Genomic DNA, 11,522 nt, shown 5'->3' on the forward strand with positions numbered 1-11,522 from the left:
GAGAGGAAGAGTGGGACAAAGAGAGAGTGCTGATTGGCTCGAGAGCCAAGGGAGGGGGGTGCAGGAATGGTAGGAGGGGCCATGTGAGGTTGGGGTGGAGATTAGTGTATGTGTGTGGTGGTGACCAATAGGAATAGGAGAGCACTGCACTAAAGGCTAAGGCCGTTGAATTCTGCTTGCATTTTCTGATTCTCCTATTTATATTTGGTTTAGCTACATTGGAACTTCATCACCTTTTCCACACTGCATGGCCAGCTCTGCTCAGTCCATGAAGTTAACTTTAAGAGTATGAGGTATGAACAAATGAATCATCAACTTCAGCCTCATCAGACTTGACAGCAAGTCTGGTTAAAGACCATGAGTAGGGGGCACTGGATAGAGCCATCAAGGCTCAGTTCCGGCAGACACTCGGGTTTGATTTGCGTCGGTAGTAGGGATGGGCGTGAGGAATCGATTACTCGAGTACTCCTCGTTACAAATGAACTCGGTTGGTGGACAGGCAAACTCGAGTTTGCATATACACACACTAACAAAGTTTTCTGAAGCAAATGTATACATTTTCTGTGCGGCGCCACTAACGCATGCCGTGGGCACAAAGCAAATGAAATGTATCAAATTTCTGTGTGCTGTGTGCCGTTCCGTGTGCAGGCACGCCAGGATTCAAAAAGTTAAGAGATGGCGGTTAAAGCAAAGTGCAGCGAAGAATTGAAATACTTTAAAGAAAAGGAGATCATAAGGTGAAATGTAAAATATGCCAAGCGAAATCGAGCTACCAGAGTACTTCAAGTACTATGTGGCAACATATGCTCCTGAAACACAACGGTGAGCTCGGGAAAGCAGACCCGCAGCAACCAAGTGTGTTGGCTATTTTCACCGCCGCAAGACGCAGCTATAATCCCGGCCGTGTAGAGAAGATCAAAACGCTGAGTATTTCCATAGTCCATTTGCTGCCGTTTTATTTGCCGCTTTAAATTATTTGCAATGGTTATGCTACTTGTTTAGTTTTGTTTTTTTGTAAACCGTTACAGGCCTTGGTTCGACGTGATTTAAATTGTGAGACGCATATTTATTTTTGTAAGGAAAATGCGTTTTGAACGTTTGCAAAAATAAATAATGAATACTCTGATAACTCTGACTGTTTTGATGGAGAATAAGCATTACACGTTTTGTTGGTAATATTGCCGTTCATCATTAGGCCTATTCTTGCTGCAGATGCGTTGCATTCTAAAAATAGATTTGATTAAACGATTGATCCTCGAGGAATTCCTTCGATCACTCGAGTTTGGAATTTACTACTCGTGCCCATCCCTAGTCTGTAGTCATTTGCTGCATGTCATCCTCTCTCTCTCTATCACATACCTTACTGTCTAGTTCTCACTGTATCCATCATGAATACATACCTGGTATACAACGCAATACACCATTATTTTGCAGGGGAGAAAAGGACCAAAAAGTAGTATGGTATGTAAGTGGCCATTGTTTTGAACCAGTGTGTGTGTGTCTGTGTGTGTGTGCATGTGCTCGTGCGTGTGTGTGCATCGACCATTCCGTAATCGACTCCATTGGTGATGGTGTGGCGCCGCTGCTCTTCTCGGCTCCGCTGATGTCGCATTGAGCCGGCCCTTAATCCTTTCGCTGATTCGCTCCGAGATCTCTGGAGCCCTGCCTCAACAGCACCTGCATGGACCAGAACAGGGGCTCGACGTTAACTCATCTTTATGGACACAGCCAACCTTCTTTGCCATCAAGGTTGGGCTTAGTTGCAAGGAATGTCTGCTTTGTCAAACAACTGCAATCACATAACAAGACATCAGCAATCCCAACTACTGCTATCATTTGGTCGATGCACACACACGCACGAGCACATGCACACACAGACAGACACACACACACTGGTTCAAAACAATGGCCACTTACATACCATACTACTTTTTGGTCCTTTTCTCCCCTGCAAAATAATGGTGTATTGGGTTGTATACCAGGTATGCATTCATGATGGATACAGTGAGAACTAGACAGTTCAACAAAAGAGGGTTGGATACATGTCTTTGCTGAACTGTGCCCTGTACTGCGAACCTCGATTAGTGGGTTAGAGAGGCATGTTGCGCTCAAAGCCTGGGTTAACTGGGACACGAAAGTCAATCTCTTTTAGTGTCGCTGTATCACCATAGTGACTTATGCTGTCAACCAAACCTGATCGGGAGCAGGTTATCAGCTAAGTCTATCGGGTTAGATCGTCGTGCGCAGTTTCCTGGCCCCCCTTTGACAATGGGGTCACCATTACTGGGTGTTCCTGTGTACCTCGGAGCCGAATCGTGCAAGGGTCTCTCCGACAGAGGATTTTTTCGCGCAGTGTGTCTCCGTGAGAGAGTGGTAGATTGGAGGTAGCGTGTCAGTCTTGAATTTCTGTGTACAGGGTTCGTCTCCCAACTCTTATGTCATATGGAAAACGTATACACTAAAGGTTATGGAATTATATTTTTGTGTTTATTTCAAACTTGAACCCAAGTTCTCAAGGCCGTGCTGGCACCACATCTATTGGGGTAAAAGGCATGATAATTGACCAGCTTGATTTGAACCCCAATCGCTGGCGTTTGGGTCTTATAGTAATCCACTACGCCACCGCCACTACCTCTCAGCGGTCGAAAACATATGCTATACATTTCTTACAAAGGGTGTATTTAAAGTGAATTCCCTAAATTATAGAATAAGGCACACTGTAAAAACGAAAACTCAAAATTGTTGGTCTCATTATGATTTCTGAGTAAAATATTCATGTACAACTGTGCAATGCAATTTAGTCCAACCAACAATGTTGAGTTTTGGGTCAAGAGTTGGGCTCACTGTAGTCTCTTTGTTAGCAAGACACACGGGTTTAAGTCAGACTCTGTCTGAGGCTGGGCCAACTACGGTGCGCATGCGCATTTCGACACTACCCCCCGGGGAGTCTGGGTATTCGTGATGCCGGTTGGGAAAAAGGGGTTTATTGCCTTTTGTCAATTTGTTTCTATTAGGTTAAGTTGGGTTAAGGGGTTTGGGGTCTTTATTGTTTGTGTGTTGTTTATTGTGCGTAGTGTTGCCGCTGTCACGTTAAAATTGTACCGGGGGCGAAAATTGTACCGGCCTACGTCATCAGTTGTTTACATCTTGACAACCTGCCTGGCAACAAACGACGCGATCGTCTGTTGCCGGGCAGGTTGCAAAAAACATTCGGCTCATGTTTCCAAAAGACGAAATAACATAATACAGATAACGGATCGCTAGATAAAACTTGTTTTTACTTTATATTTGTATTGTATTTAATTGTTTAATCGAATAGCAACAGACGACGCGATCGTCTGTTGCCGGGAAACGGGCGATCGCGTCAAATGACGTAGGAAGGTTGGTGATGACTATGATGTATGATGACTATGATGACTGATTACTGATTACTGATATAACCATTTTCGAATCAAGCGATTTATTTTTTGTATGATCATTTTTCTCATTGTTTATCGAATCATTAAGACAATTACAAACATAGTTGATTATTATTTCTGTTTGAGGCTGTGACAATGCCTCCCCCATGACTGATACTGCACTTTTTCTTTGTTTCATGTTTCATGTTTCACAAGTTTGACCATAATGTCAAACTTGTTCTGCTCTTTGGTTTGCTGCATTTAGACAGCGATTCTCTGCTGCTGAACTAGCTACATGTTGCTTGTTCTATTGCTGTCTGGCATTCAGAAATGTAAAATGGAAGTTTCAAATTATTAATTTTAATAAAGTGAACTTAAAACTCGTTTTGCATTCTTTGAAATGTTTTTTTTTTTAAATAATATTAACCTTAATTTGAAATATTAAGTTAACACCCCTGACCTATTTTTTTGAGTTTGTAAAATATAAAAATCTTAGTTGGTATAACTCTAACTTTCAAGTTTGTCTAAAGAAGAAAATCACGTTTTTGATGGGCTCAAAACTCAAAAATTGATTGCAGTAAGTTGCCTTGCAATTTTGAGTTTGCCCAACTTTTTATTTTTTACAGTGCAGGCTGAACGTTGCTTATGCATTTTGAAATCATCATCACTCTATTGGGATTAATTGTGTTGCCCCTAGCATTTATATGATTTTTTAACTCCTCGTAGGAGTTCATTATGACTATCTGTTCCTCTTGAGTGAAATAGACTGCTCTTGATCTATCCAGTTTGTAAAGGTGAGTAAAATTACGCAATAAATTCCCCTTTCACGTGAACACGCATTGAACCTAAAGTGGAAAACATAGCTCGACTAATAGAATCCTAAGCGAGCGTCGTAGTACCATTTAACTATTGCGAGTTGCGTCTCTGTCGATCCAGGCTTTCCCAAGAAAGCCTGGGTATGTTCAGCGAGCAGTGGCGTCTTTGCATTAGGGGCCAGTGGGGCACGGCCCCACCAGAGAACGCTGCCGTGCAGGGCACGATTATACTTTTCTTTTTTTTTTCAAAAATGTCATTGAGCATAAGTTAATAATACATTAATTGTTAATAATTAATTACATGTCTGCAGTTTTAATTTGATTAACGCAATTGTTGTAGTGTAGTAGTTGTGTGTGAAATAGTTCGTTGCTCCGTCTCGTCTGTTCCGCTCGTTGGGGCCCAGCCGAGATGGCCCTGTCTGCTTCAGTGTAGAAAACTGGTGCTGTTGCGCGAGCAAGCGCGTGCGCAGCGCCCGCTTCTGTTTCGGCGGTGGGGCCAGAGGTTTAGGGCCCCAAAGCTCTTCTCATTGGCTGATTTGTAGAAAGGGCTGGGTTTACGGCGGGAGCCGATCAGATCTTGCTAGCTAGCTAACGTAGTTACTGTTACAGTTACAGTTACTGTTACAGTAAATAACAACAAATGGACGTATCATTCATTAAATGATGAATCGTGTTGAGTATCTGTCTCATGTGAGATTTAGCACTTGAACAGAAGTTGGAGATAAAACGTTTGGGACCACATCGCCCGACGGATTTAATCATTATTCAAGAGGGAAAGGACAAGAATAGATCGTTCAACCAGGAGTGGTTCAAGCGGAAAAAAAATGCTTGTGTTTCACCTCAGCCACACAAAAGAGACCAGACAGCACTGTCCTTAAAGCACAGGTAATTACTATCTTAGACCAAACTTACTTAAATTTTCACCCAGGATTATCCAGGTCTGAATAGGCAACCACTCTATCAGGCTAGATTCATTGTTAATTGTACAGTATGGTGGCCTGCAAACTTAATACAACTTAAACCATACTTCTTCTTTTTTTGGTATATTGTGAGTGGTGGCTTTGTATATTGATTGCTGTGTAAAGGGTGTGCGCCGTTGTGTTTTTATTGTTGCCACGTTGTTGTTTTCTTGAGTTTTGATATTGTGAGATCTTGAACGCTGCCATTTGGTGGTGCTATTGCTATAATAGTAGGGCTGTAACGATACACAAACTCACGATTCGGTTTGTATCACGATTTTTGACCCACGGTTCGATACATCCCACGATTTTTTGAAATTTAAAAAGCATTTTATTTAAACAACACTTATATACCAATTAACTTAATGTAACATTTAATAACAAATAATTTGGAACACTGAACAGATTTGAACAGAAAGAATACTATTAAAGTGTAGCTAAATGAATAAAGAAATAACGTGTGGGAGGATGCGTTTTTCAACTGTTTGGTTGGTTTAGTCAAATATCCTTATTAGCACTTCTTATTAGGCTATGTAGCTTAAATAATGACATAATCAGGCCGTATAGAATGCAAATTGTTTAATAGCCTAACTTTCAATAGATGGAGAAAAACCTGAATGTCATGAACGTCGCAATAACGAGGCGTTACGAGTAGCATGTGTGTGCGCCAGAATGGCAATGTGCGTATGCGTGTGTGAGTGACGTCAGCGAGTGAGTGGACGAGCGAGGAGAGCGAGCGGTAGCGCGTGTGTCTAGTGAAGGAGCGAACGAGTCCGGTAGAATAAAGTACCCATCCTGTCAATAATCGGTGGCCGCTTCATTCCGACCTATAAGCAGAAAAACTGCCAGTCAAATCACACAAAACACTAGAGACAGGATCACACAGGCCCCCTCTGGATAAATGTCGTTCATATCGCATATGAGCACTTCGACGGCTGTGGAGAAATGCGATCCTCCGTAGCCACGGAGGATTGCAGTCGTATACTTACGGCATCGATAGGAGGTGGCGCTGTCAGCAGACTATTATTTAGACAAATTATTAGCAAATTTCAATCGGACAATTTGACCGCAGAGTTAGAAAGGGCGTATCGCGCTTCTGCCTTCTCACACCGCGAGACAGGTTCGTGGCTTTGAGTATCGCGATTTTCGGTTTGATACGCGTATCGTTACAGCCCTATATAATAGCCTAATATATGTCGTCAGATTCGCGTTTGAGTGATGGCATTATTCAGCTGCAATTTTGGTCCCCTCTGTCACTTGCTACTGTTTTTGTTGTGATGGTAGTAATATGTGGTATTTCTGGATTGCGTTATAATATTTTCCTGCATGGGCCCCACCAGAGTTTCCAAACCAAAATCGCCACTGTCAGCGAGGTTCGTATACCCCACGGGTAGGGTTAGGTCTTATGCTTTCACAAAAGCAACTAAGTATTTTTGGGTCAACCAGAATCTACATTTGGATAATTAATTAATCATATTTTTTAGAGCTTCATATGAACGTTAAAAGAGAAGTTACCAGTTAGGAGCAGGATGTTTTCGTTGTTGTTGATGTTGTTATATTGTTTTAACTTCAGCATGTTATGGGTATTGTCATCCGCTAGAGAGAGCCATGTTATAGAGCAAGTAGAGAAATATTGGACAAGAGCAGATAATACGCCATAACTACGGTATATAAAATACCCAACTTAGTATTATATAATTAACATTCTTGTGGTTGTTTTCAACCTAACCTGTTGATGTGAACCCCAAGGAGGGTCATTCATTATGTAGTTATACATATGTTCAATCCTTCAAGAAAGGACATTGACTTTGACTTAGCCAGCATGGGCTATGTCCCATTCCAAAGAACTCTTCCGTCTTTTCAGACAATCTCTGACATGTGCAAATATGAACAGAATTATGACAATTTTACCCTGGTGCCAACATCACTGCCTGGTAGGGATTCTGTAAGTTATATATGATGCATTCTATCCAGCTATGAGAATTTTGCTGTGATATTTATGCATGTTATGCAGCAAAGGTTTGAATGACCCATGGATTATTATTATCATCATTAAAAAAAATGTTGTTTTAATACATCAGCAAAAATGATGCCCAACCCGATCAACCCAAATCGTTGTTTTACTAGCAAACCCTCCCCTAACCCACACACGACATCCACAACAATCCAGCCCAGAACCAGTTGTACAACTGACCTTTCACCCTACATTGGAATTTCATAGCGCAAAAAAACGAGGGGAGAGAAGGGGAACGGAGCAAGGCATTGGGGGGAAACTGGCATATTATGGCCAGGAGAGGGAGACTCTGGGGAAGGATTGGCAAGGTTTCACCTCTCGGGTGCTTACGATAGTCTGGGCATGAATGCTGTCATCTGGCCTCATCCAATGGTCAGGGTTCATGACGACGATGACAGCACTGTCTGTCTGTCTGTGTTTCTGTCTGTGAGGACTCTCTTTCTCTCGGCCTGTCTTTCTCTCTCTGTCTAACTTTTTCCTGAGTCCAATAGATGCAAGTATCCAAGGCTTGTTGGGCATTTGAAAGAACGAGCAAAAGAGAGGGAGAGAGAGAGAGAGGGAGAGAGGGAGGGAGGGATACAGGCAAAAGAGAGAGAGAGTCGTAGAGAGACAGAGACAGAAAGCGAGCAAGAAATAGGGAGAAACAGAGAAAGTCGGAGAGTGCCAGAAAAAGGGAGAGCAAGAAAGAGAGACAAAAGTCTCTCTCTGTCTGTCTGTCTGTCTGTCTGTCTGTCTGTCTGTCTGTCTGTCTGTCTGTCTGTCTTTCTGTCTGTGTGTGTGTGTGTGTGTCTTTATGTGTGCCATTGTGCGATGGGAAAAATAGAGAAAGAGACAGAAACAAGAAGAAAGTAAACAACACTTCTGCTGTATAAAAAGTGTAATTTAAATCTACGTCCATCAAGAGAACAAAGATGAACTCTACCTTCATCTCTCTGACTCTCCTACAAGAGCCTTCAGGTGGTCTAGACCTCATGTGTTGGGTCAGGGTCAGCCATAAATCCAGGAATCACTCCTCATCAGAGAGTAACTGAGATCTACCTCTTCCACTGTACATCCCAGTTTAGCTCAAAGATAATATAAATGCATGTTCACATTGATGTACTGTCTATTGCATTATTTATATCGTATGGGTTTTTTTGTTTGCTGCAGATCTGTATTGATGCATGCATTGAATGAGATAATATGTTTGGTATTGTAACAGTGCATAGGCCTACAACACACACACACACACACACACACACACACACACACACACACACACACACACACACACACACACACACACACACACACACACACACACACACACACACACACACACACACACACACACACACACACACACACACACACACACACACACACACACACACACACACACACATTAACACATAGCATCTGAGAAGACTTTTATGAGATACTCACACGTCGTAGATCTTAGGAACTGTGAAGATTCCAGCGCAAGCAAATCAATGGCCCGGACACGACCTGGCTGAACACCTTGCTTCCCGATATATTGCACGGGTACAACAGAGACCCGCTCCAAACACCTTCCGGACCTTTCGCACCCCGCGTCGTACCTCGCTGTCCCGCAGGAAGGGTACCTCCTCCCGTCCTCCGGCCGGACCCGGTCGTGCAGCGGGGTCGCTCGGGGCTTCTGTTGCGTATTTGCCACATTGCTCGGCCCCAGAGGCCGAGGTTTGTTATCAATTCGCGTGCCGACATTGCACGTAGAATGCGAGGCGGATTCTGTCAGTTGAGGGGGCAAACTATGGTTTGGATACGGCTTTGCGGTCTGGAGAGCCGCCTCTGCCTTAAAGTGATCATTATTATTGTCGGGGTTGAGCATTGAATAGCGCAGGCCAGCTACGAACCTCTGGAAGGTGAGGCAGCCATGTGGTGGAGCCGCCCGCCGCAAGCACTCCAGCACCCCGCCGGGTAGGTCCTGTGTGTCTGCGCCCTGCCATCGGCCCTCTATCTCTGATATATGGACAAAACCTCTCCTTCCGTCATCTAAAATATCAAAGAGTGTCCTAAGGCTGAGGAGGAAGGCTTTCGGTAAGCCATCGGTTGAATAGTCACTTTCTTTAGGTTGCATTCTGACACTTTTAAAACTGCCAGACCGGCCCTGAAAACCTGTTTTTCTTGCACAGATTCTCCCATTAGTTGTAGATTGATTGTTCAGTTTACAGTCATCGGTAGGTATCAGAGCCATTTATGGGTATAGGTTACTTTCACCGAGTGACATTAAACCTATAGCATGGATTCAGGTCCGAGGCGCCGTGTTCGCTTGTTATAATCGGATACGGTAACTTGCTTTTCCAATGTAATCGAGGTCTTTCCGTTAAAATTATGCCACAGAGTTGTAAACAATAAAATAAATATTTCCGTAAGAACTAAACCTCTTTCATGTCGCTCGCAATACCTTTTGCATCACCGCCCTTCAAACGTCTGTGTCTGTCTGCCAAGGCGTCCGCCTATTGGTCAGGTGAGGGAGAGACGCGCTCCTATTGGTCACGGTGAGGGAGAGACTCGCTCCGATTGGTCCAAGAAGTTTGAGTTGCGCTTCTTATTGCAAACGGGACGTTTTCATATCTGATTTTTGATTCATATCCGATTTCTTGTATTTGACAACTTCAAATACTATCATTATATATATTATCAGTTTTCTATTATAACCCTACTTTATTTTGGGATTGGTTTGATAGTATTTTGACTTCACAGCTCTAAAGCACATCAAATAGTGCTTATTAACTGTGTCATGATTATACAAGTCACTTAGTGATAATCGCATCAGGGCGCGTAGGCCTACGGTTTTCTACTGATTATCGAATGTGTGTTATCAATGTGCTTTCTTGAATGAACAACCAATCGTGGTATGGTATAATAATACAATTATAAACATGAGTAATAGCTTACGAAGATCCTTCACATACAACCTATACATGCATACACTGAATTACGCTACACTATTGTTGTCATCTTTCAGCCCTTGCACGGGGGCAACACCCAAACAAATGTGGAGCGAAGAAGTTGGTGGCATTGTTTTTAAATAATTGCATTGACCGCAGAAAGAGTTCTGTGGGAGAGGAAGGAAGATGAAGGGATAGAGAAAGGCCAACTCTTTGTCCCATGGCCTCATCGTGTCCCTTTCGATTATTAAGCAGAGAGGGTCAGACTACCTCGCTCATCCAACTCTGCATTCTGCTGGCACACAAAGCTACTAAACACACACACGCACGCACACACACACACACACACACACACACACACACACACACACACACACACACACACACACACACACACACACACACACACACACACACACACACACATAATATGATCCCATGTACACACAGGCACACACACACACACACATTTGTGGTCTCTCTCTCTCAAACACACATATCCATGTATACACACACATGCAGAAGCATGGACAAACACACTCTCCATCTCTTTCTCACTCACAAACACAAATGCACACACACAGAAACACACATGCATACACACACACTCTCTCTCTCTCCCCTCTCACACACTCTTTCTTGAACAAACATGCAAACACAAACAGCAGTGTTATTGTTATTGCAATCTCTTATTCGATCAGAATCGCGGCAATTAGACCATAACAATTGAGTATTAGTGACATTAAATATGGAAAGAAATGACAGGCGGAAGCCATTGGATAGGCTACTTAAATTGAGGTTAGGGTTTAAGCCAAGTAGAATATTCTTTTGAGCAATCAATGATAGTGAAACTCCATTAGGGAGAACACAAATAGGACATTTTAGTTCTGTTCGGATGGATTGTTTTAGCAAAGAGATAGATATTTTGTTCATAATGAAGCCCTGGTTTAATATGGTCCATGTCCCCAATTATGGCAGGGTTGCCGTTGCTAATGCTGAACACCAAAAAAGAGACCATTTATTTGACTAGTCAGAATTAGAACATTGTCAGTTTGAAAATCTGTAAATGTTTAAACTGAAATGAAAAGAGCGAGAAAGCTGGCTTTAGTGACAGGTTGTGTGGAGTCATTCTAAGGCTTACTAAGGCTTCCCGTGTTAATTTTTTGGTAATTTAGTTTCCTTTAAGGCCTCGTGCAAGGCGTGAAAGGTTATATTGTTTCAAATGTCCAGTTTACGTTAATCACAGCTAATCTGCAACTAATCATAGTACTAAAGTAACCCAATACGTTTACATGCACCTCTTAATCGGATTACAGCCATAGTTCAACTATGCTCCTCAATTGGACAACTGCAATTGTCTGAGTATACACGACGGTCAGAAAATCGATTCATTGGCCCGAAGCATGTCATACCCCGGTACGATA

General features: G+C 42.7%; 1 protein-coding gene across 1 annotated transcript in view; it reads right to left on the bottom strand.

Moving 5' to 3' along the window:
* LOC115541609 (suppressor APC domain-containing protein 2) overlaps nt 1-9,654 on the bottom strand; it is a 23,299-nt gene extending 13,645 nt beyond the window's left edge. The window contains exons 1-2 of the mRNA XM_030353434.1: nt 8,612-9,654; nt 1,544-1,677 (exon numbers count right to left, since the gene is read on the bottom strand). Of these exons, the coding sequence (XP_030209294.1) occupies nt 1,544-1,677; nt 8,612-9,401 (924 nt within the window). The 5' untranslated portion in view covers nt 9,402-9,654. The remainder of the gene's footprint in view (nt 1-1,543; nt 1,678-8,611) is intronic.
* Between the last annotated feature and the right edge of the window lie 1,868 nt (nt 9,655-11,522).

The sequence above is a fragment of the Gadus morhua genome, chromosome 4 (genome assembly GCF_902167405.1).
Source record: "Gadus morhua chromosome 4, gadMor3.0, whole genome shotgun sequence".
NCBI lineage: Eukaryota > Metazoa > Chordata > Actinopteri > Gadiformes > Gadidae > Gadus > Gadus morhua.